The 27,487-nt window shown below is 39.4% G+C and overlaps 1 protein-coding gene across 3 annotated transcripts in view; it reads left to right on the forward strand.

Moving 5' to 3' along the window:
- LOC143040345 (uncharacterized) overlaps positions 1–22,280 on the forward strand; it is a 38,686-nt gene extending 16,406 nt beyond the window's left edge. For all 3 annotated transcript variants that reach the window (XM_076211312.1, XM_076211310.1, XM_076211313.1), the window contains 2 exons: positions 5,801–5,946; positions 21,725–22,280. In XM_076211312.1, coding sequence (XP_076067427.1) covers positions 5,801–5,946; positions 21,725–22,231 — 653 coding nt within the window. In that variant the 3' untranslated portion in view covers positions 22,232–22,280. The remainder of the gene's footprint in view (positions 1–5,800; positions 5,947–21,724) is intronic.
- The last annotated feature ends 5,207 nt before the right edge of the window (positions 22,281–27,487 follow it).

The raw sequence follows: 27,487 nt of genomic DNA on the forward strand, positions 1-27,487 counted from the left end.
GAATGAAAATGGTCATGAACAATAAGTACTTGGGAATGGATGTAAAGAGAATATTATATGAAAGGGTGATTGTGCCTACAACACTGTAGGGGACAGACCTGGAATTTAATGAAGTCCGAGTGAGACATTTAAATGCAGTTGAGAAATATGGTGGGTGATATGATGATGGATAAGGTGAGGAGGAGAGTGGGCATAGAAAAAGGAGCTGGCAAATAAGGCCGATGGAAGAATATTGGGATGGTTTGGGCAAATGGAAAGAATAAGGGAGGAAAGATTAGCAAAGAGAGTATGGAAGGCATAAGTGGATGGAGCCTGGGATACAGTGTACCTCTGCAAGAGGGTAGCTCTTTTTTCATTATTTGTTTGATAATCATATTTATTTTATGATGATTAGTGCAAACACAAGATACTTAATCATGTGAACTATGGTGGACCCAGTGTATATACAAACATGATATGGATGGCAAACTCTGCAAGAAGTTTTTTTTTTCCCTTGATGATTATATTTAATTTATGAGGATTAGTGAGTGCAAATATAAAATACTTAATCATCATGTGGCATAAAGTGGGCCCAGTGTATATAGAAACATGATAGGATGGCAGGATTTTGTTAGGCCCTCCAGACCTTCAGCACCTATAAAATTGGCAATGCACCCCTGGATGGAATGAACTTGAGAAGAAGACTGAGATTGTGATGGATAAATGGGGTTAAGGGAGCCTTAAGCAAAAGGGGAATGTCTGTTGAACAGGGATAGATTTAAATGGAGAATGGTTGTGATTGGACTATAATTTGACATGGCCGGAAGGGATTTCTCCTTATTTTCTCTATTTTTCACGAGAGACTATGAGGGAGGGTCACCACGTAAATTAAGTGGCTGGCCTTTCTGTGGATGTGCTGTGTTTTGCTGCATTGCATATGACCTGGGCAGTGGAGGGAGATAGGAATAAGCCTTCAACCATAAAGAGTTAAGATGAAAGGGAAACAAATGGGTGATAGGAGTGGGATAGGCGAAGATGAGAGCAAGTTTTTGCTTGCATCTTCCCTTACAAGGGGGAAGGAGCGAGCCATTTCTTAAATAGATGATTCTTGTAAGGTATAAACAGTGACTAGGCAATACAAAATGTCTATTTTTTCATGTATTTGTGTAAATAAGATGGTTAAATAAATCATATGAGTGGAGGCTATAGCTGTAATGGTGAGTGTAAACTGCTGACTGTGGGGCTTGCGGAGTGTGAGTTCTTGCTACACCCTGTTCAGGGTGTGGCAGAAGTGAGAACTTCCTTCAGTGCAACGTTGCCAATTTGACCATCAGTTATTGGATCATCACTGTCACCCCATCCCACTGGTCTCACTTGTGACACCTTGATGTGGCAACATGGGGGAAAAGTGCTGCTATGGGTCATTGAATTGAATCAGATCATTGTTATAATCTTGTACTATACAACTTTCTATACTATATGCAGAATAAAGAAAAAATTGCACATACTGTAGATGGAAAATAACTGCCACTGCTCACCAGTTGGCCAACAAGTAACATAATTGGACTGACAAATAACTCTAAATGACCAACAAGTAGCATATATAATTTTCACCACAAAAACAAGCATTATGTTAATTTATGTGCTGCTTGTTGGTCATTTTGAGTTACTTGTTGGTTCAAATATGTTCCTTGTCAGTCCTTGTTGGTTGATTGATAAGCATTGACAGAGAAAAACTTATTTCTTTACTTATTTCTGTGTTTGATGTAGCAGAAATAATTTTCACTACAAAAACAAGCGTTATGTTAATTTATATGCTGCTTGTTGGTCATTCTGAGTTACTTATCAGTGCAAATATGTTACTTGTTGGTCCTTGCTGGTCTTTAGTATGATCCGTCTAGAATCTAGATGGTAACATATGGTGTCTGAACGATGTCTTGACAGCTCTGGACAGTGTCCTGATGGCACTAGAGAGAAATTAGCATAGCTCATTGTGGAAGACAAATTAACAGAAGTCTAAGGATGGACCTTTCTTGAATGTTGAGTAGGAGTTGGACTAAGAATAAACATGAGTACATTTTATTCTACATACATACATACATACATGCATATACCAAGGCTTTTTCCCCCATACAAGGGAGGTAGCCAAAAAGGAAAAGGCATAAAATCATTCCCACCCATTCCATCCCTGAATACACTCCACACCCCTCCACCCTCCCTCTCATCTTAGCACCTCCTGGATGACGGGTCATCCATGCACCTTGTCCACTGCTCTGGGTCAGAAGCAGTGTCGCAAGACACAGCACATTCACAGCAAAGCCGCTTCATTCAATCGGCGACCCCCCCTCTCCGTCCCCCCATGCATAAAAGGAGAAGACGGGGAGAAATCCCTTCGGGCTGCATCAAATTTGCTCACACATACTACCTCACCCCCCATCCCCCTGCCCATTCGGCCTCATGCATCACAACGTCATCCATATATAACCATTCTCCATTCACTCCTGTCTTCTGTCCTCTCCTGTCCTTCCTCAACAGACATTCCCCTCTTCCCCAAAGCCCTCTTCACTCCATCCATCCACCTCATCCTAGGATGTCCCTTCATGTTCACTCCCTCCACATCTGCCTTCCATACCTCTTTTACTAGTCTTTCTTCACTCATTCTTTCCATGTGTCCAAACCATCCTAATACTCTTTCATCAACCCTATCTCCCAGCTCCCTTTCCACCCCTGTTCTCCTCCTCACCTCCTCATTTCTCACTCTATCCAGCCTAGTAATCCCCATCATACTTCTCAGACACCTCATCTCAAACACATTCAAACTCCTTCTCTCTTCCTCTCTTATGTTCCATGTTTCTGCCCCATACAGTGCTGTTGGCACAATCACTCCTTCATATAGTCTCCTCTTAGCATCCATTCCCAAATGTCTATTCCTCATTACACTTTTTAATCCACCAAGGCATTTACTCGCTTCTCTCAATCTACAAACTACCTCCACCTTCACTCCACCTTTTCCTGCCACATTTTTGTGCCACATTTTATTCTTACAAAAAAAAAACAAAAAAAAAAAAAACTGAGGTACAAGGCAGTTCTTTTACTACAGTTAACTTCCATCATGTCCACATTTTTTTTCTTAGTTAATATTACACCTTTTTTTTTATCATATCTACAAGTTTGAATGCATGTGGCCATGTCAATATTGAGATATTGATTAGGATTTCCAATATCCCCTGGATATGCTGACTTAACTGACAACATGAGCATTGAGTTGTCGGTAGTATATCACATCTTGATTATCTTGATTTGGATATGACCAAATGCTTTAAAAGTTACAGAAATGATACACTATGGCTCAAATAATTTATCTATGCCAATATTAACTAAAAATAATTAATATCATCAGAGTTGTTGGTAATTAGTATGGCTGCAAATAGACACAATCATGCAACCATGCTGTAAATTTTGGTTCAATAATAATAAAATATTTTTATTATTTATTATATAGGAAATGGAATAGGTGGGAGTGGTTTCTATGCCTTTTTATTTTTGGCTACCCCCCATGTAGGGGGAAAAAGCCTTTGGTATATGTATGTATTATTTAAAAGAATGTTCAGTAATGTAGCCCTAAGTGCATACATGAATGTGTGGGACAGACTAAACTGAAGTACCAAAAGCAGGTGTTGGCACATTTCCATGGGAATTATCATATTTTGATGTAAATCTTTATTCTCCAGAATTTGTCCATAGTTACCAAGTCCGTTGCTTCAGTGTCCATAGTTTCTGGGTTTTATTTTATATGTATACATATATATATATACACAGTATGCATAATGCTAAAAAAAAATAAAGATTACTCATCAGCCCCAGCCAAAGTTCTTTTGTGAATACTCTTGGAAAATGGACCTGTTTCATTACCATATAGATTTGGTATGGCAACAAACCATGCTCATTAATCTGGCTGTATTTTTTAACAGTACCAGCATTGGTAGACTGAGTTTCACTAGCCACTCACATCCAGTTGCCTGATGCCGTGCCATTGTTTAAAGTTCCTTAGCCAACATCTGAGAAGGTGCATGGTTCTGATATTTTCATGTTTTCATAGAGCATCTTTTGCTTCTCTGTTATCAGTGGACCTGTTATAGGTTCTATTTCAAAATGCTATACAATAAACCATTTGTATATCACTTCTTAAATTTTGGTCAACTTAGGCTTTTTCTTTACTTTTTGCTCAATAGGTAAGCCACTCAATTCTTTGGACACAAAATTGTACAGTTCACTTTTTACAAGGGGGAAGAATCCTATTGGAACATGATAAATAAATTATGGAAGAGCTGACATTAAATTTCTCCATTAATTTCTTTCTTGAAATACCATCTTCCCATTTTTTTTAATAATTCAAGCTTTCTTGAAATAGGAACTACTTTATGAGATCATTTCTTCATTGCAAGAGAACTGTCCACTTGTAGAAGCTATTTGCAATACTTCACATATTCCTTTCACTTTCAAGAGCTGACATTAAATTCCTCCATTAATTTCTTTCTTGAAATACCATCTTCCCATTTTTTTAATAATTCAAGCTTTCTTGAAATAGGAACTACTTTACGAGATAATTTCTTCATTTCAAGAGAACTGTCCACTTGTAGAAGCTATTTGCAATACTTAACAAATTCCTTTCACTTTCAAGAGTTGCTGCTTACAACAGACTTGTTTACAGCACTATTACCATCTTGCCCATGATCATGGTGAGCCTTACAGGAGAAATAAAGTATGTGACATCATGACTGCAAGATGGCTGACAACTGAGGTGCCCTTTTCAAAACAGCCATGTACTGCTATCTTTTGGGAGGTGCTGGAAAATAAGAAAACTCTTGGAAAGGGATTATTTCTTAAGTGCTGGAAAATCAAATTTGCCAAAACATTGGATGCCAAAAGATTTGACTTTTACTATACCAAACCCAGAGCACAAAGTCAAAACTCTCACACATGCAGGCAACCTGAAAATTATTGCCCAGTACAGCAGCCAATAACACACACAAATACACCTTGACAAATTAGAACTATGGCAGGGATGAAACATAATGTTGGCTTCCCCTCACAAATCATTGGATATTGTTTGCCTCAACAATCATGAATCAAGGATGTACCCAACAATCAAATTAAATTGACAACCCCTATCACTCGGCAAAAATCTTGAGTCATGTTATTCAGATAACACATCAAAGACATGACAGAAAATGAATAAGAGACTAAATATATAAATAGTAAGAAGCACAGGTAAGCAGGAGGTATTAATTATGTACAAACAACTAGCACAAACAATGCTGGACTATATTTCCTCAGTATGGTTCCCAGCCATCAAGAAAACAAAGGTAGCATAAACCACACTGGACTATACTTCAACAATGTCCCCAGCAATCAAGAAAACAAAGGCAGCTTAGAAACAACACAAGATAAAGCATTAAGAAAAATAAATGGGTTTGCAAAAAGCAACCTCAATAGAACATCTACACTCAGAAACCAGACTCCTTCCTATAGAGCAGCAGAGTAAAATGATTGGCACACAATTCTCTGCAAAAGTCCTCAAACCCACCCATCCCTCACACCATATCACACAAGCACAATGAACTGAGCACAACAAGAAAACTACCCTAGCAACATACTATTCAGACATCAATAGTACAGGACAGGTAGCAGAGGATATATTGCTAAATATAATTAGAAAGCAGTTTGGCCATGGAATTGGAGAGCAAGTTTTCCTAACCCAGTATACATTGTTGTCTGAAAATTATTCTCTTATTTAAGTGTTTATTATCCACCTTTGTAGGTTTCCTCTTGAACTGGCTAGGAGTTGCACAAACCTACATAGAACCTGTTCGTTACTTTGGAGTTGCTATGGTCATCTTAGGTTCCTTCCTCATCATCTCAGCAATGTGCAGATGGACTTTTCTTTCCACTCCTAACACAACAGAGGTGAGTAGAATGGTTGCAGAAGTATAATCAAAACATTGTGGAGTTTTATTATAGATAGCTTGACATCTCATCAAGGCCCTGGATAAGAATTGCAATAGTTCTGTTTCCCCAGATTGAAGCATTGACTGTATGTTATCATGCAGTAGAAATTGCATTGTAGCATGCAGCCACTGCTGAAAGGACTGTTTTGGGGCATCCCTACAGACTAGAGCTACACATGATTTGTCTACGTTAGAGTAAAACATTTAATCATACAGGAGTGATACCACTTTTTCTAATGTGACTATCCCTCCTTTATGCTATTCCCTCAAAACTGTCCTTCACCACTTCTTTGAGTATACTTTTTCTTTTCTCTTGTGTCCACTGTGATAGGAGGAAGAAAGAATTCTGTCACCATGATTCCCATGTGAATCGTAAAAGGGGGATGGAGTGATGGGACTAGGGATCATGTACTCGGTATGTTCTTCCTACAAGAAGTCATCTTACTGGAAGTCAAGGCATAAAAGGTTCTAGGAAGAGAACTCCTATCAGAACTCTAAAATTTGAGTCGTTAAATGTACTTGGTTGTGATATAGATGAGAGTAAAAGGGAAGAGATAGGTAGTATGTTTGTGAGAAGGAAAACGGGTCTGTTAGTGTTAAGTGAAACTAGTTGAAAGGGAGGGGCAATTTTGAGTTGGTGTGTGGTGGGAAGGGTGTTAGGAATGATGAGGGGGCGAGGGAGGTAAGCTGATCTGCTGGTAAGTGATGAGATTGGAAGGTAAGTGGTGGTGTGGAGGGAAGAATCCTAAAGGTTAATGTGAGTAAAGTTGAAACTGGGATGGGAGATGTGGGTATTTGTAAGCATTTGTGGACCTTATAGTGAGAAGAATGAAAAGGAAAGGGATGCTTTTTGGATAGATTTCAATGAGTTCTTAGAGTTCTGGGAGGAATGTCAATATAGTAGTGCTGGGGGATCTCGATACTAGCATAGGAGATGAGCCAATAAGTGGAGTAACTGGGAAATTTGGAGTGCCAGGTAAAAGTTATAGTGGAAAGTTGATCTTGGAGAAATGTCTAGAAAGGGAGTTGATGATACCAAACAGTGTTTGAGAAGAGAGTCAAGCATAAGTGTAAATGGGAAAGGGTGATGGATGGAAAGTTGGTTGATAAGGCATTAATGGACTATGTAATGGTATCCAAAGAGAAAGTGGGTGTGTGATCGGAGGAAGTTGAAAGTAAATATAGGTAAAAGTAAGGTGGTGAGATATACAGATATACAAGGGAAGAAGGTAACTAAGTTGGAAATAAGTCTTAAAGGAGAGAAGCTAGAGGAAATGGATAGTTTTAAGTATTTAGGGTCACATGTAGTGGGGAATGAAGTAGTCAGGGTGGAGGTAAATTGTAGGGTGAAGGAGGCAAGTAAATGTCTTGGGGGGGGGGGATTGAAAAGTGTCATGAGATATAAGCATCTAGGAATGAATGCAAAGAGAAGATTGAGTGAAGGAGTAATTATGCCCAAGACACTGTATGGAGTGTTGATTTTGAATTTAAGTAAGGCAAAAAGGAGGAGTTTAGATGTGTTTGAGATGAAGTGTCTGAGAAGTATGGTGGAGGTTACAAGGTTGGATAAATTGAGAAATAAGGAGGTGAGGAGGAGAGCAGGGATGGAGAGGGAAATGACAGATAGGGCTGATGAAAGATTATTGGGATGGTTTGGGCACATGGAAAGAATGAGTGAAGAAAGATTTGCAAAAAGAGTGTGGAAAGCAGAGGTGGATGGAGTGAACCTGAGAGGACAACTAAAAATGAGATGGATGAATGGGGTGAAAAGGGCTTTGAGCAAGAGGGTAATGTCTCTTGAGCAAGGAAAGGAGAAAGCAGGTTATAGGTGTGAGTGGATGTTTTGGTGCAACCTGAAAGGATTTCTCCCTGTTTTATCTATTTTTCACATGAGGGGACGAGGTGGGATGGTCGTTATGTAAATGAAGCAGCCCTGCTGTGGATGTGCTGTGTCTTACTGATTTGCTTCTGACTTGGTCACTGGGCAGGAGACAAGTATGACTTCATCTATGAGGAGCTAAGATGAGAGGGGAACAAATGGGTGGTGCAAGGGAGTGAGTGCATGCCTTGGCTGGCTACTTCCCTTAAAAAGGGGAAGAAGCCCTTGTTAGATCTATTACATTATCATGCCATAGGGAAATTTAACATTCTAAGAAATTATATTTGTTCATTGAAGATTAGTTGCAAAGTAGAACTATGGAAGCATATGATTTGTACAGAAAGAGACGAGAAGCAAAATGCAAGAATTACCGGGACCTAGAGAAGGGACTTGATAGAATACCTCACAGTAGACTTGTGTGGAAATTGGACCATGTTGGAGGATTGAGAGGCAAACTATAATGGATTAAAGACTAATTGAAGGAAAGATACACTAGGACAGTAGTAAAAGACAAGATGTCAAGCGGGAGAGCAGTAATGAGTGGAGTTCCACAAGGTTCAGTGCTTGCAGCAATAATGTTTGTCTTTGATAATGACTCGATGGAAGGAACAAGAAGGTATGCCAACATGTTTGCAGATGATGCAAAAATCATGAGAAGGGTGAAAAATGAGGAAGATGGTTAAATTATTGCAAAAAGATCAAGATACTATTTTTGCATGGAGCCAAGAATGGGAAATGAAGTTCAATATCAAAAAATACAAAGTACTGGAAATGGGCAATAGCGGCAAAAGAGAAATTGGGAGTGTTGATAAAAGACCATCTATCACCTGACAGACATGTCAACAAGATTGTGGGATAGACCTAAGGACTACTGCAGAAGATTAAAGTGGCATTCCATTATATGGATGAAGAGATGATGAAAAAACTCGTCAAAAGACTGATACATCCAAGACTGGAATAAGCATCAGTTATGCAGATATATGGGATAGGAGGAAAGCTTCTAGGAGCTGTCAAGAGTTTTTATGAGAGTAGTAGAGCTTGTGTCAGGATTAGAAATGGAGAGAGTGAGTGGTTCGAGGTAAAGGTGGGACTTCATCAAGGATGCGTTATGTCACCCTGGCTGTTCAACTTATACATGGTTGGGATGGTGCGAGAGATAAATGCAAGGGTAGTTGGTCAGGGATTGGAGATGGTTAAAGAAATTGGAGAAAAGTGGGAGGTGAGCCAGCTGTTGTTTGCTGACGACACTGCGCTTGTGGCAGGATCGGAGGAGGGATTGAGGAAGTTGGTGACAGAGTTTGGGAGAGTATGTGATAGAAGAAAGCTAAAGATAAATGTGGGTAAAAGTAAGGTGATGACATGTACAAGGGGTGAAAGTGGCAGTAGACTGGAAGTGAGCATTGAGGGAGAGCGACTGGAGAAAGTGGATAGTTTTAGATACTTAGGTGCAAATGTGGCAGGAAAAGGTGGAATGAAGGTGGAGGTAGAATGTATATTGAGAGAAGCGAGTAAATGCCTTGGTGGATTGAAGAGTGTAATGAGGAATAGACATTTGGGAATGGATGCTAAGAGGAGACTGTATGAAGGAGTGATTGTGCCAACAGCACTGTATGGGGCAGAAACATGTAACATAAGAGAGGAAGAGAGAAGGAGTTTGAATGTGTTTGAGATGAGGTGTCTGAGAAGTATGATGGGGGTTACTAGGCTAGATAGAGTGAGAAATGAGGTGAGGAGGAGAACAGGGGTGGAAAGGGAGTTGGGAGATAGGGTTGATGAAAGAGTATTAGGATGGTTTGGACACATGGAAAGAATGAGTGAAGAAAGACTAGTAAAAGAGGTATGGAAGGCAGATGTAGAGAGAGTGAACATGAGGGGACGTCCTAGGATGAGGTGGATGGATGGGGTGAAGGGGGCTTTGGGGAAGAGGGAATGTCCGTTGAGGAAGGATGGGAGAGGACAGAAGACAGAGGTGAATGGAGAATGGTTGTATATGGATGAGGTTGTGATGCATGAGGTGGAATGGGCAGGGGGGTGGGGGTGAGGTAGTATGTGTGAGCAAAATTTGACGCAGCCTGAAGGGATTTCTCCCCGTCCTCTCCTTTTATGCATGGGGGGACGGAGAGTGGGGGTTGCCGATTTAATGAAGCGGCCTTGCTGTGGATGTGCTGTGTCTTGTGACACTGCTTCTGACCCTGGGCAGTGGACAAGGTGCAGGAATGATCCTTCATCCAGGAGTTGCTAAGATAAGAGGGAGGGTGGAGAGGTGGGAATGATTTTATGCCTTTTCCTTTTTGGCTACCTCCCTTGTAAGGGGGAAAAAGCCTTGGTATATGTATGTAGAATGGTCCCCACACAGAATGAAGGATATAAACAAAGTTGAGAGAATACAAATGACAGTAACCAAATTGGTCCTCAGCCTGGCAGATAAACCATACGAGTAAAGACTAAAAGTACTGAGTCTACCAACTTTGAAAGATCAAAGAGAAAGACATAGACATAGACATAGAAGGGTCCCGGAAGAGGCTATTGAGCCTGTGACTCCGGCTCTAAATAACTAATACTTAGGTCATCTGGGGTCTAGTGGTCACTGTGGTCTAGGTGTTTGTTATTTACTTGAGGTGTGTAATCGAATATTTGATCTTGATGTTTCCATACACTATCCAATCTCTTTTCAAAACTCACGACTGAATTTGCATTCACAACATGATCAGGAAGACTATTCCAGAAAGAGGTGACATGATTAGAGTGTTCAGGTCACTAAAGGGGATAGATTGCATTGATAGAAGAGATCTGATTAAAGATGGGAGGGCTATAAGAGGTATTGGAAGAAAATTAAGATAGACCACATTTTGAAAGGATGTGAAGAATTACAGTTTTCCATATTAATGTATAAATATGTGGAATAGCTTAGAAGGTGATATAGCCTAAGCTCAAACAATACATGAGCTCAAGTCTAAATATGATAATTGGACATCAAAGATATTAAGTTGGAGCTGTACATGAATTTGAATCTATGTATGTTAGAAAATTAGAGAATAGGAGTTGGGACCCAGATAGCTAAAATTTCCTGTATACTACAGTTAGGTAAATACAGTTTGGTAAATACAGAGGAGAACAGTTGTAAAGTGGGATAGGAATTTGACTGAGAATTATAAAAGGAATAATAAGATGTTATGGGAAAAAAATCTCCTTTCCATATTTCTGATGGTATTCCGTCTTTGCCGGGACTTTTATTGTTTATTAAACGTTTAACTGAGTGAAAAGGGTGAGATAGGGAGTGGTTCAGAGAGAGATAGGGGAAAAGGTAAAAGATGCAGACAGACAGATGTTCATGGAAGGAAAGGCAATAAACAGAAGATGAATAGAATATTTCAGGGATTATTTCAGCATGAAGAAGGTTAGATAGGGAGGGATTGTGGCGATGGGACATCCCAGGCAAATGAAGGTGATAGGAAAAGGTAATGATAGGGCCAAAAGAAAAGATGAGATATGTAAGCAGTGAAAATGACGAAAGTCGGAAAAGCACCTGGGTAGATGGGTTTCATGTAGTGTGTCTGATAAGGGGAGGAACAGTTATAGTGGATTAGCTAGTGAGATTATTGAATGAGCACATAAGGGAGTGGAATGTACCAGAGGACTTGAAGAGTGTATGTTCATTTCCACTATACAAAGGAAATGGGGACAAAAGTTAATGTAGTAGCATTTAAGGGATCAGTCAGTAAAGTGTAGTTGGAAAGGCATATGGAAGGGTATTACTTAAGAGGATTAGAAGGGCAGGGAGTAATTGGGGAATAACAGTGTGGGTTTATGAAAAGAAGAGGGTATATGGATAAATCTTTTGTAGAAAGGCAGATATGCAAGAATTTTTTGGCAAAATATAAGGATGTCTCAAGTTTTCATAGATTTGGAGAATACGTATAATGGGGTTGACATGAAGGCATTGTGGGATGTGTTGCAGACATGGTATAAAGACGAGGCTATTGAGGGCAGTCAATTTTTTTTACATGAGTAATAGATAGCAAAGTACACATGGAAGTATGTATCAGAAAAAAATTGACGCAGCCTGAAGGGATTTCTCCCCGTCTTCTCCTTTTCTGCATGAGGGGACGGAGAGGGGGGGTCGCCGAAATTATGAAGCGGCCTTGCTGTGGATGTGCTGTGTTTTGCGACACTGCTTCTGACCCAGGGCAGTGGACAGGATGTAGGGATGACCTGTCATCCAGGAGGTGCCAAGATAAGAGGGAGGGAGGAGGGTGGAGGGGAGTGGAATATATATGAAATGGAATGGGTGGGAGTGGTTTCTATGCCTTTTTCTTTTTGGGTACCCCTCCATGTAAAGGGAAAAAGCCTTTGGTATATGTATATGTATGTAGTAGAGCTTGTGTTAGGGTAGGGAATGGAGAGGGTGAGTGACTTGTGGTGAAGGGGCTTTACCAGGGTTGTGTACTGTCACCATGGCTGTTAAACATGTACATGGATGAGGTGGTATGGGGGGTAATTGCGAGGGCGATTAGCAGGGGATTGGAGATGGTTAGAAGTAGTGGAAGTGGGAGGCCAACCAGTTGTGGATGGATCAGAAGGCCCAAGTCAGTTAGTAGAGTTTATGAGGGTATGTGAGAGGAGAAACCTAAAAGTAAATGTAGACATATGTAAGATGATGAGATATTCAAGAGGACAGAGTGGCAGTGAGTTGGAGGAATTAAAGAGCTTTCATTATTTAGGGTCACGTGTAGTTGGTAATCAATAACTGGGGAGTGAAGGTAAAATGTAGAGTAAGAGATGCAAGTAAATATTTTGGGGAAATTAAAAACATCCTGAGAAATAGGTACGTGGGGATGAAGGCAAAGAGAAGACTGTTCAAAAAGGCGAATGTGTCCATAACACTGTATGGGGAAAGACTTGACATTTAAGAGCGGCAGAAAGGATGAGCCAAAATGTGTTTAGAATTAAGTGCTTAAGAAGTATGATGGATGTTTGAGAATGGATAGAGTAAGAAGTGAGGAGGTGAGGTAGAGAGTGGGTGTACAAAAAGAGATGGCAGATAGGGTTGATCAAAGAATGTGATGGTTTTGAGAATATGGAAAGAATGAACTCATCATTCCACTGAGTCAGCAGTAGCAAATTTTGTTAACCACTGGGAAGAAGTAAAAAGCGGGGTCCCGCAAGGATCAGTACTGGCCCCGATCATGTTTGCTGTATACATTAATGACATGAATGAAGGCGTGGAGTGCTATATAAATTTTTTTGCAGATGATGCAAAATTACTTAAGAAGGTAAAAACGGAAGAGGACTGCATCTCATTGCAACAAGATCTGGACACAATATGGAATTGGACTCAAAAGTGGGAAGTAAAATTCAATATTAAGAAATGCAGCATAATGGAATTTGGAAAGAGTAAAAATAGAATATCAAAAGATTACAGAGATGGGGAAGAAAAAATACATAAAACAAACTATGAAAAAGATCTTGGAGTGATGATTGGAAAGGACATGAAACCAGATAAGCATATAAACAAGATGTTTGGAGAAACCTACAACTTATTGAGAGCAATCAAAGTGGCATTTACCTATATGGACGAAGAAATGATAAGGAAAATACTACACTAATAAGACCAAAACTCGAGTACGCAGCATCACTTTGGACACCCAGTACCAAAAAGAATATTAAGAAACTAGAAAGATTACAAAGAGCGACAACAAAACTAGCACCGACACTCGCCGAACTAACATATGAGCAAAGACTATCCAAATTGAACCTACCAACTCTGGAATAAAGAAGAGAAAGAGAAGATTTGCTAACTATCTACAGAATAATGAAAGGAATGGAAGTTTTAGACAGGAACGACCTATTAATGTGGGACAACGGTAAAACAAGAGGACACGGAAAAAAATTGAAAAAGGATAGTTATAGAAAAAACTTGAAAAGGAACAGTTTCCCACACAGCGCGATAAATATATGGAACAAATTAGACAACAAAACAGTATGTGCTAACACTATACAAGATTTTAAGATAAAACTTGATGCGGAGAGATACAAAGACGGGTCACCACGAGCATAGCTCCCCTCCCGTATATTACAACTAGGTAAATACATGTGTATTTGCCACTATAATTAATTCAACTTGTTTCTATTATGATTATTGTATTATTATTTACCATTATCATTGTACTACCATTTAACTGTTTATACATACATGCATATGCCAAAGGCTTTTTCCCCCTACATGGGGGGTAGCCAAAAAGAAAAAGGCATAGAAACCACTCCCACTCATTCCATTTCTTATATATTCCTCTCCCCTCCCCCCTCCTCCCTCCCTCTTATCTTGGGATTATAAACAGTTAACTTAAAAAAAGAGAAGAAAAAAAATTAACTGTTTATGATCCCTATTATTGTTACTGCATAGCTGCTCCCAGGTATTCTTGTTACTGTTAAAGCAATTTTGTGATTGTGTCTAGTCAATTGATCAATCCTTTCCTGTATGTAGGGGTAGTTTTGGTGCATCCTGTAATTAGTCTTAGTGTTTGATTTGCCGATTATTGGGAACCATGTGTATTCTAAGGTAATTTCTATAAATTCTTTATAGATAGTTATTAGCCTCTTCAATCGAATTGAATTCTTGCATGCAGCATCAGCTGCCTGATGTACAATGATGCATCATGATACTTGTATTATGAAATATAAAGCTGCAACTATATTACTTGTTCTCTTTCACCCTGAATGCTTATAACCACAGAAAATGCGATCAAGCCTGTTCACATAATATGGGGGGGTCACTCAAGTACAACTATAAAATAAATATAATCAAGACAATAATACCAGCATCCTCATATACACTCCATGCCTTATGATGCTGACATTGGCATCATTGTATGGAAGGGGTTAAAGTTTCTTTTAGTTGTTCAAAGTCAGTGCTAGAGATGGTTTTCAGAAGCTTTGTTTTCTTGTTGATTTTTGTTGTTGGCCCCATGACGTGTGGGCTGAAAGTCATATGAGAATCAAATGTTAGACCCAGGATTCTTGGGTTTCTCACTAAAGGAAGGTTTGGCCATTTGATTTTACTACGTGAAGGTTTTCTGATTCATGGTTGTCATGGGTGAGCATTGTTACTGTTATTTCTGAGCTATTGTTCCAATTCATACAAGTAGGCATGGGTGTTCTTTGCTGCTATTTTGTATTTACTGTGAAGGGTTGTTATTGTCAAGTGATCTGATTACAAGAAAACATTGGTGTTTAGTTCTGGTTTGGGGATTGGTAGGCCACTCATGAAAAGGTTGAACAGTAAAGGTGAAAGTATTGTATCTTGAAGGACTATTTCTGCTGTTAATTTGCAAGCAGCCCCATAAGGACCAATAGGTCTGTTGCTCTTTGCATCTCCTTTGTATTCCCTTTGTACTTGTTAGTGTTGTGCATTTTCAATGTAACCAGTTGTGGCAAGAACTGCATTTGGTGAATGTGTGTGCATAGTTGATATGTTTGGAGCAGGTGGGGCAAATTTCAGCGCCTGGGTTGGTTTCTCTTTTGCTGGCTAACAGGAGAAAAGGGAGGGCAGGTTCTAGTGTACTGGCCTCCTTTTGTGAAGAAATAGAGAAAGGGGAGGGAAAATGTTGGGAGTAGCATGTGAGGATTGTAAAAAATTACCCTCTGGCCTGGTTTGGAAACCAGGTGCTAGCCTCCTGGGGACACACATTCCTGGGGGAGGTTGGGATACAACACAGCTGCATGTGTACATTCTTGGACAGCTCATGTGAATGATGTCTCTTCTTGATGGAAGGCATCTTTCTCTTCTCAATATCCAAGGATGGTGCAGCCTCTTGTAGGCCAGACACAGCAGCACCTTCATACATATGTACAGTATATATACACATACATACATATACCAAAGGCTTTTTTCCCCCTTACAAGGGAGGTGGCCAAAAGCAAAACACAAAGACATAGAAACCATTCCCACCCATTCCATCTGGAATACACTCCACTCCCCTCTACCCTCTTCCCTCCCTCTTAACTTGGCACCTCCTGGATGACAGGTCATCCCTGCATCTTGTCCACTGCCCTGGGTCAGAAGCAGTGTCGCAAAACACAGCACACCCACAGCAAGGTTGCTTCATTAATTTGGTGACCCTCTCCGTCCCCTCATGCAGAAAAGGAGAAGACAGGGAGAAATCCCTTCGGGCTGCATCAAATTATTTCACATACATACTCCCTCTCATACATCACATCATCATCCATACACAACCATTCTCCATTCACCCCTATCATTTGTCCTGTCCCGTCCTTCCTCAACAGACATCCCCCTCTTTCCTAATGTCCCCTTTTATTCCATCCATCCATCTCATCCTAGAATGCCCCCTCATGTTCACTCCTTCCACCTCTCTCTCTCTCTCACTTGCTCTCTCTCTCTCTCTCTCTCTCTCTATGTATATATATATATATATATATATATATACATATATATATATATATATATATATATATATATATACACACACATATACATACATATATAGACAAATGCAAAGAGCAACCCAAACTATTCTATCGGTATGTGAATGGTAAACTTAAAAACAAACAGGAATTGGTGAAACTATGCCAAGGAAACATAGAATACACAGAAGATTTAGAGATGGCCGAAGTCATGAACAATCACTTTAAATCTGTTTTCACCAGAGAGAAAATACCGAATTGTGACATAGACGAAAACAAGAAATCTCCCCTCATGAATGAGTTTACAGCATCACTAAAGGAAATATCAGAACATTTATCAAGGCTGGATGTCAGAAAATCACATGGCCCGGACGGTATTGCAAATTGGATTCTAAAGGAGTGCAAAGAAGAACTAACAGACAAAATACACATCTTAATAAACAGCTCACTCAAAGAAGGAAAGATACCCGAGGACTGGAAAAACGCTAACATTGTACCAATACACAAAGGAGGAAACAAAGAAGAACCCACCAACTATAGGCCAGTATCACTAACAAGCACCATTGCCAAAATTTGTGAGAAAATAATCAAGAATAGATGGGTAAAACATCTGGAAGACAATGACATATTAAACCCAAGACAATTCGGATTCAGACAAGGAAGATCATGCTCCACAAACTTAATATGCTTTTACTCAAGACTAATAGACATAGTGCAAGAAAGAAATGGATGGGCTGATTGTGCATTCCTAGACTTGCAAAAAGCCTTTGACAAAGTACCACACAGAAAACTACTAAATAAACTGGAACACATAGGAGGAATACAGGGAAACCTACTAAAATGGATAGAGGACTTTCTGACTGGTAGAAAGATGAGAGTAGTGCTCAGAGAAAAATATTCAGACTGGAAAGAGGTGATCAGTGGAGTACCGCAAGGATCTGTGCTGGCACCAATAATGTTTGCTATCTATATGAATGACATGGATGAGGACGTGAACTGCTACATGAGCTTCTTTGCCGATGACGCCAAACTGCTAAGGAAAATAGAAACTGATGAGGACTGTGAAGCACTGCAAGAAGACCTAAATAGGGTATGGAACTGGAGTCAGAAATGGGAAGTGGACTTTAATACTAAGAAGTGTAGCATAATGGAGTTTGGAAAAAGCAAAAACAGAATATCAGGAAAATATACAATTGGAACCAAAGAAGTAAAGAAAGTAGGATCCGAAAAAGATTTGGGAGTAATTATCACGAACGACCTGTCCTATGATATACAGATTAACAAAATTGTCGGGGAGACTTACAATTTGCTAAGATCAATAAAAGTGGCGTTTACATACTTGGACGAAGACATGATGAAAAAAATATTGGTTACATTGATAAGGCCTAGATTAGAGTATGCAGCGACATTGTGGTCCCCCAGTACCAAAAAGAATATAAAGAAAATAGAAAGAATCCAAAGAGCAGCTACAAAAATGGCACCTGCACTTGCAAACCTATCATACGAAGAGAGATTGGCTAAACTGGAGTTACCGACACTGGAGCAAAGAAGAGAGAGAGGTGACCTATTGACCATCTACAGAATCATGAAAGGCACAGAGGTACTCGATAGTGAGAACTTACTTAACTGGGACAAAAGAAACACAAGAGGACATGGAAAGAAAATAAAAAAACATAGCTATAGAAGAGAACTGAAGAAAAACAGTTTTCCTCATAGAGTTTTGGACACTTGGAACAAACTGGACAATGAAATAGTATGCGCAAAAACCATTCATGAGTTTAAAAACAAACTAGACACTGCAAGATACAAAGGCGGGACAACACGAGCATAGCTCCCCTTCCCGCAAAATACAACTAGGTAAATACAACTAGGTAAATACCAAAGGCTTTTTCCCCCTTACATGGGGGGGGGGGTTAGCCAAAAAGAAAAAGGCATAGAAACCACTCCCACCCATTTCATTATATATATATATATATATATATATATATACTGTATATATGTATATATATAAGTTATATATACTGTGTGTATTTGTTGAGACATTCTGACAGGTTGACATAAGTGGTAATAGGAAATACAGGACTCTTGGTTTGAGTTTATTTGTCACCAATGTTTTATATCCACAAGGAGCTAAGATGAGAGGGAGGAAAGGGTATGGAATGATGGAATGGATAGTAATGGAATGGGTAGGAGTATGTGTCATTTGACTTGGCTACTTCCCTTAAAAGAGGGGAAAAGCCCTTGATATATAGATAGATAATTTTGCAGATTTTTTTTTTTTTTTTTTCAAAGGAATGATTTACAGGGTGTGTGGTGGGCTTTTTGTACTTATGGATCTCTAAGTGCATTGCAGTGGCAAGAGACGAAAATTAAATGAGAATAACAATTTACGACTACTTCTGACCCAGGGCAGTGGACAAGATGCAGGGATGACCCATCATCCAGGAGGTGCCAAGATAAGAGGGAGGGAAGAGGGTAGAGGGGAGTGGAGTATATAGGGGATGGAATGGGTGGGAATGGTTTCTATGCCTTTGTTTTTGGCTACCTCCCATGTAAGGGGGAAAAAGCCTTTGGTATATGTATGTATGTAAAAATATATATAAAATAGATGCAAATAAGATTATATAAAAAAAGAGAAAATTAGGAACTGGCGATAACAAAAATGAGGATGTGATGAGTGTGTGAAGCATTTTGGTTGAGTCAGGAGGTTTTAGAACAAAAATAGATTAAAAATACATGTAAATGAATAAATAAGTAGAAATGTAAAGAGGAGAAAGGGAAATGCTGACAATAGAAATGAGTATATTATTAGAGAAGTGGAGCATTTAGATTGAGGCGCCATTCTAATAGGGCAAATGTCGCTGTGGCTTTTATCCACAAAGGACAGATCTCAGATAGACTCAACCTAAATGCTCCATTATTTTTCTCATCACATCCTTATTTCTATGATCATCATTTTCTCTTTCTTTTCTTTATATTTGTATTTAAATTTATTCTACATGTACTAATAAATTGATTGTTCTTAGACCAACTGAGTATCTAAATGCTCCACTACTCTTATCACATCCTCATTCTTATTATCACCATTTCGTTCTTTTCTTATTCTCCTGTTTTTACATCTTTATTTGTGTCTATTTACTTAGTTCATATATATTTAAAAAAAATCTAATGTTATTCTCACTTTGTTTTCTGATGCTGTCCACATCTCTTGCCACTATAATGTTGAGAACAGGGAAAAGCATTAGGAGAGGTCTATGTATACAAAAAGCCCAGTACAGACGCTCCTCTACTTACGTTCATTCGTTTTACGTTATTTCGATTTTACGTTTGAACTGACGGTAAAAAAAAAATTGTAAAATTTTTTTTTGGAGTGAATTTTTTAGTTTACCGCACTCTCCGTAGTTCAAACGATACTTGCGCACGATGCTGCGTCCATTGTTTACATTGCGCAGACGACAAACTGAAAATGCCTTGCCTCCTCCTCCTCCTCCACCATCTCAATTTATGTTGCTTGAATTTAATCTATTTGAAATTAATGTTATTATTTTACAATGTTATGTGTTTAATTAATGATTTAGGGGTGTTTTATAAGATACGGTAATAGAATTTACCGATGTATAGTACAGTAACAACTTACGTTCATTTTCAACTTACGTTCGGCCGTTCGGAACGTAACTAAAACGTAAGTTGAGGAGCGTCTGTACACCATTCTTTTGAAAAAGCTTGTCTGTAAAACTATCTATATACCAAGGTCTTATTTCCCCTTATTAGGGAGGTTGCCTAGTCAAGGTATGCACCCATTCCCACCCACCACCCGTGTTCCCCTCCTATCTTAGCTCCTTGTGGATGAAGGGTCATCCCTGTCTTTTGCCCACTGCCTGGGTCAGAAACAATACAACAAGACATTATATTCATAGCAGGGCCACTTCACTTACAGTGACCCTCCCTACTTGTTCCCTCAGGCGGAAAACTAGTGAGGAATACTGCAAACTGCAAAAATACTCCAAAAGTAGAGAGGAATAAACTATATAAATGCATATATGTTCCCTTTGATATGCTAGTATGGGGTTTATGTAGCAATTCCTCACATGCACTGGGAATGGGAAAGGTAGAGAGAAATTAAACCATCTTGCCTACCTTCTCCCTTCATGGACTCCATTTTGCAGGTTTTTCAAGCTCTGGCCAGTGACCCCTGTTACCAGGTGGGCTTGGTCAACCCCGTTGGGTCTCCAGTGCAGATGTCGAGCAGATATGGAGGTTCATAACTTCCTGTGCAAGTGGGAGGGATTGAAAGGGGCACCTGTGAGCTGGTAGGGTCAGGTGGGTCCTGATCCATCAGACCCAGGTATCAATCACCTTTGAAGGAGGGAGAAGGGAAGGTTAGTGGTTGTACAAAAAGGGACAAATGGTTTGTCAAGAGTGGAGGTGGTGGCCGTCCATCAGCATCTAACCTTCTTATGTTGCATGAGTGTAGGCATAAGAAAAGTCCTAATTTACTCAGGCCAGTATCCTTTAAGCCCCCGTCTCCACATTGGAGGGAGGAGTGGATTTGAAATTTGAAGATGCTGGGATGCTGCTTGCAGGAGGATCTTGATAAATTGTTTGCATGGTTGGGGAAATGGCAAATGGACTTCATTATCTCAAAGTGCACCATGTTAAATGTAGGATTATACAACCCAGTTAATAGGTATAGCTTAAAGTCGTATTAAAGAAAACAGGATGTGAAAAGGACTGATGTTAGGGAGTCTGGACCTTAAATCCAGGAAAGCCATTAGTGCTTGCAATAGGGCTAACAGCATTAGGATCTATTGGTAGCATGGTTACAAACAAAAAGGCAGAGGTAATCATTAAACTCTATCTGGCAATAGTTAGACTCATCCTTGACTATGCAGTACAGTTTTTGTTTCCATCCTACTGAATTATATTAATTCACTAAAATCAGTCCAGAGGAGAATGACCAAAGTTATACAAGGGCTTAGAAATTTACCATACAAAGACAGACTTAGGCACCTTAATTCTTTGGAAAGATAAAGAGTGGGAGATTATCTAATAGAGGTAATCAAATGGGTCAAGGGCTTTAACAAGGGTAATACAGGTAAGGTCATCATACTAAGACAGCAGGGCAGGACTTAGTAATGGATTTAAATTAAACAAATTTAGGTTTAAGGAGGAAATATGCGAGAACTGGTTTACCAACAGAATGGTTTAATGAATGTAATAAACTTAGTAACCATGTAGTGAGCACTGAAACAATTGGTTGTTTAAAGAGAAGATTAGACAATTTAATGGATAGGGATGACTAGTTGTAGGGACATAGAACTGTCTAGTGTAGGCCTTATGGTTGCTTGCAGTCTAACTCATTCTTATGTCCAATTCAACTGACTACCTACAGTAGAATTATTAAGTGTTGTTGAGAAAGTATCCATTTCCATTTCAGTTGAACACAAGTAGCAGCAACGAGCTTCATGTCATCACTGTGCCAATGGGGCAGTTGCAAGGACGCTATGTGCCTCGTTCTCCAACACCATCATACAGCAAGCCTCCAGACTACTGCATGGTAGCTGACAAGCCTCCCACATATGAAGAAGCTATTGCCATGCTGCCCGTGTATCAGCCCACAGGATATTCCTCCTCCTCAGAATCGTCCCAGGAAACAGGTTCCTGGGAGTTCCTCCCCCATCAGGTACCTGACCCACCACCCATGCATAATACAGGAGCAGAGACACAAGAAGACCCGACCATTTCTCCAGTGAGTGATGTAAGTGAAGCCAATCACTCCATCAACAGTGCTTCACCAGATACTTTACCTCCACTTGAACAGTCCAAGCCATGTGTGTCTTCAGTTCCTGAGCCTGTGTCTTCCATGGCTTGCCCATCCACTATGCCAGACACTCAAGTGCCATCAGTTGCCTCAGAAAATTCTGAAGGGGAGCAATGTCCATAAAGAATATATTATAAATCTTTGTTATTGTTATAATTTTGTATTAGCGTTATACTGCCTTTTTTTCTCACCTTCATCTCATTTTAGGTGCAATATTTGTTGGATATAATAGTGGTAGTGATAATTATTAGTATACAATTCACATAATGCTCAAGGAATCATGGAATTGTCCAAGTGATATTTCATGTTAAATGATTTGCACATTAGTCAATAAAGTTTACCTGTGGGAAAGGAAACATTTAGGTAATAGAGACTAAAAGATGGGAAAACTGCATTCTGATTTTATAAAGGCCTTGTAGGAAGCAATGATGGGTACTTGAATGCGATAGTCCTGCAAGGTAGACATCAAAGAGAATCCTCTCACCACTTCTCATTTTCAATATCGTTCAGCACCTTCATTTCCGTCTGGAGGTGCAGCCTCACAGGGCTGACACTTGTTTACCTGACTGAGTTCAGGATCTCTCAACTGTATTTCTTCTACCTTTTAACATAAGGAGAGCTAGTAAATGGTGACTGTCTTCCTCTTACTAAATAAGACAGTAACACAGAAATATTCCCACACTGAAACAGCACAGATGATAGTCTCGTGTTTCTTCCTGGAGAGATTTATGGGAGGGCTGGATACTTCCAGGTGCTGTTAGGCTGTGGGTTTTCAGTTAACGAAACTCAGGGCAACAATTAAATAAATAAAGGCCTTGTGCTCCGACTTCCACAAACAAGGAGCAGACTTTTGAGATGGTATGGTATATCATTATTAGAAACTTCTAGATGAGGTATTTAACTAATTCGTAAGAGTGATAGCAAGCGTGGTAGCTCAAACTGTATGAATGCCTAAAAATACAAACAAACTAACAAGGATGCTTATAGGAATGAACAAGATCTTATTGATTGCGGAACATTTACGAAGTTCTACCCAAAAGTTCTAGTAATTTGACCATTACAGGAAGATGATTTACCCTCCCTTCTAGTTCCCACTTTAACCTTCAGAGTGAGCTCCATGGACCAGTCCCAAGATTTTTTTTTTTATCCCTGGAAGACCTTCAGTGTGATAGTGTTGAGTACCTACTGTGACTCTGGATTTTCTCAATTATGTTGAAATAATGCCCATTTAGCTGGAATTTCAGCCTGGTGAACAGGAAAAAGTTGCAAGGAATAAAGTCAAGTGAATAGAATTGGGGAAAAAAAATAGCGTTATTGGAAATCAAGAACTGCCAGATAAGTGATGCAGGCAGTGGCATTGTTGTGAAGAAGAATCCAGTTCTTGATTTCCATATTTTTGGGTGGTTATGGCAAATACAACATCTCCCTCAGGCACTTCAAAACTCGTAAGAAAAACATTCCATTGACAGTTTGATTGGAGGGAAAGAATTCTGTATGTGGATGCTGGAAAAAATTATCAACTGCAAACATTATTTCCTTATGTGATTCATCATTGTCTTGGATCACGTGTTGGACTCATGATCAACAGCTATTTCCCTCCTGAAAGAGAGCTCAAAGCTCATGTATGATTGATCTATGGGTAATGCTATGACCTTACATGCACACACACTCTCAACTCCCCGCCCATGAGAGTGGGAGTAACGACTCGCAGTGCATCAATACTGAAATTATTTCAGCCCTGGGCAGGATTCGAACCCGGACCACCATGGTGGCGGCTGGAGACTCTATCACTTGCACTATTGAGTCGTGTGTACAGATGCTCCTCGAACTTACGTTCATTCGTTTTACGTTTTTTCGATTTTATGTTTGAACTGACTGACTAAAAAAAAAATTGTAAAAAAAATTTTTTGAGTGAATTTTTTAGTTTAGTGTGCTCTCCGTAGTTCAAACGATACTTATGCATGACGCTGTGTCCATTGTTTACATGGCACAAACGACAGACTGAACGTGCCTTGCCTCCTCCTCCTCCACCATCTCAATTTATGTTGCTTGAATTTAATTTATTTGAAATTAATGTTATTATTTTACAATATTATGTGTATAATTGATGATTTAGGGGTGTTTTATAAGATATAGTAATAGAATTTACGGATGTATAGTACAGTAACAACTTACATTCATTTTCAACTTACGTTCGGCCGTTCGGAACGTAACTAAAACGTAAGTTGAGGAGCGTCTGTACATGTATTTACCTAGTTGTATCTTATGGGAAAGGGAGCTATACTCGTGGTGTCCCATCTTTGTATCTCGGAGTGTCTAGTTTGCTCTTAAATTCGTGTATGGCTTTTGCACACACTATTGTGCATGTGCGTGTGTATATATATATATATATATATACAGGGTATAGAGGGTGGAGACTTGGAATTTGAGAGAGGCAGAAGTGAGTGAGAAATGAGGAGACAGGATGGAAAGAGCTGATAGCTAGGGCTGATGAAAGAGTATTGAGATGTTTTGGACACATGGAAAACATTGCTTCTGACCCAGGTAGTGGGCAGGAGACAGGGATGACCCTTCACCCATGAAAAGCTAAGATAAGAGGGAAACAAGGGTGGTGAATGGGAGTGGAATGAGTGGGAGTGGGTGCAAGCCTGGATTTGGTTACCTCCCTTATAAGGTGGAAGAAGCTTTTGAGATATATATATAATATATATAGTATATATATATGCATATATATATTTACATACACCAATAGGTTTCTTCCCCTTACAAGGGAAGTAGTGAGCCAAGGGATTCACCCATCCCTTCCCACCCCACTCTGACCCATCACTCGTTTCCCTTTTACCTTGGATCATCTGTGTCTCCTGCCCACTGTCTGGGTCAAATGCAATGGGCACTCCCTTGGTAAAGTGGGAGACAACTATGACAACTGCTGTTTAGTCTGAGGATCAAAAACGAGACCATGATTCATTATTGGCTATGATCTTGAAGATGTATTTGGGGTCATTACTGAATCGAAATTTGGGTTACTCTGTAAAATGCAGTGTGATGTGCCTTCAGATCATCACCCTGCAGTCTTGGCACATATTCATTGGTAATGCATCTCATATTGATAATTGTTGCCTCTAGCCTCACTAAGTGGAAAACCTACAGCCCCACAGCAGTTGGCAACAGTCACTGGGCCTTCCTGTAGATCTCTTTAGGAAGAAACCTTGGTCTCTTGTATTATGAGACTTTCTATGTCACCAACTGAAAGTAGTAGGAGGGAAGCTGTTGCTAGTAGTAATCAATCAATCAGTTGCTCTTGGTTTCGCTTTCAGAAGACCCATGGTCTCCAGTAGTAAGCTTTCTATGTATGAAAAGGTGGAAGAGATACAGTTGAAGATGATCGAGATCCTGGGCCCAGTCCAGAGACTGTCAACCCTCTTACCTCCATCAGGAGGTGAGGGGGTTAACAGGTTATGAAAATGGGCAGCTCTGCTCTCCATCTTGCAGGATCACCATGTGCAGATACCTATCATTGGTCCCTGCATTTCCTGTTCAACAAGTGTAACAAAGTGCATTGAATGCTCCTGTCTGACATTCCTGTGATATCACAAATATCATGGATACTTCTTTTACAATATCTAAAAATAGCTTTGCATACTTTTTCAACATTTTCTGGTGTTATGCTCATTGACAGTCACTCACTAATATTCATCCTTCCTTGAAATGTTTGTACCAGAAAAACATTCTGCTTTAGAACATGACATTGTCACCAAAGATTTGCTGAAATAATCTGAATTTCTACAGCTGTATTGTTGATTTTGAAGCAAAACTTGTTGCAGGTTCTCTGCTCTGTGGTGTATCTGCCATTTTAAAATTGCCGAACCATTTCAATGAGACAGCTGAACTCGACATGTCCACTCATGGTCATGCCAATTGGCACACTGATAGAGTGGCTAACTTCACCTTGCACCAGAAAACTCTACTATATCTCATTTGCTTCCATTCAAATGACTGGAATTTTGTATTGGTACCTCAGTATAGTGTCTATATTAAATAACAAAAATGAAAAATTTCTAACAAATGTTTTAGCCAGTTTTGGTTTATCTGTTGGTAATTGCTTATGTGCACAATAACTGGTGGTCTCGGTATTGCAGGAGATCTAGTAATGGATGGTTAGTGGCAGATCCAGCTAGGAACAGTTACACATGACTATTTATATTTCTGTCTTTCATGCACAAGGCTAGTGCAGTGATCAAAACCAGTGTTATCACATAAGACTAGACAACTAGAATCAGCCTCACTTTACTTCCTGTTATTTACTGACTGATAACCTTTGCATATCTAGTTTGCCTCCACATAAACACTCCAGTCAGCTCCACTTTTAAAGTACTACATTGGTTGGTGTCTTCTAGAGTATCTAGATTGTTGTAGCAATCATAATTATGTAGTAGATTTCCATATGGGATATTGACTACACAAGTTCTCTGAGCCAGTTCTTTTGGGATGTTATCAACACCCATACAAACCAGAGTCAAGCAGCATTCTTTAATAACTGGAGACCAATCTATACTCAAAGAAAAATGTTGGTCACTTAATTTCTATTCATTCTTTGCTTCCTTCCTTGAATCTCTTCTTTACCATCCCTATGACTTCATCTCTTCATTTTTCCTAAGCAACCTGTGGTGGGGGACAAGAATACTGCCAATTTATTCATGCATTGTGAAAAATAAATAAAGCAAAACAAGGGGACTAGGGAACCTTTCTTTCCATATTTTTTTTTTAGTCAAAGCAAAAACTATGTTTTGACTGACACCCCCCCCCCCCTATAAGGGCAATAAAAGCCTTTGTGTATATATATTTACAATGTGAGCAAATGTGTTGGGTCACAATAGACTGTTATACAAGGGTGAACAAGTCCCCTTTGAGGTAAACAGGTGCATTTTCTACAACTACCTAGGGGACAACAGCCATGGTACCACTTGTAAATGCAGCTTATTATACACTTACTTTTTGAGTGCCTACAAAAGAAAGAGAAAAAAAAAAAAATGTAAACAAAAATAAAATATAAAAAAAATTAAAACATGACTTCATAGCCTCTTCACATTCAATCTGTGCTGTTAGTTTCTTTTTCGTAAAGAATATGCCACGAGTGAAAAATGGTATGACACCTTAAATTATTGTTTTGTACAAAAAATCTTTTCTTCCAATAAGATGTGATCTGGTTCAGTATTTTGTACAATTACTATGGTTTGATGGACTTTGAAATGGCCTACTTTCATGGAGATATGTTGTCGCAGGGCAACATATCACTTACCTTATCTCCATTTACTGTATTTCCTGCATCTTCATTGATGCCAGTGACTCTACAAGCTAGTTTCTCTTTTACTACTAATG

The sequence above is a fragment of the Oratosquilla oratoria genome, chromosome 28, assembly GCF_046742065.1.
Source record: "Oratosquilla oratoria isolate Oo_2021 chromosome 28, ASM4674206v1, whole genome shotgun sequence".
Taxonomy (NCBI): domain Eukaryota; kingdom Metazoa; phylum Arthropoda; class Malacostraca; order Stomatopoda; family Squillidae; genus Oratosquilla; species Oratosquilla oratoria.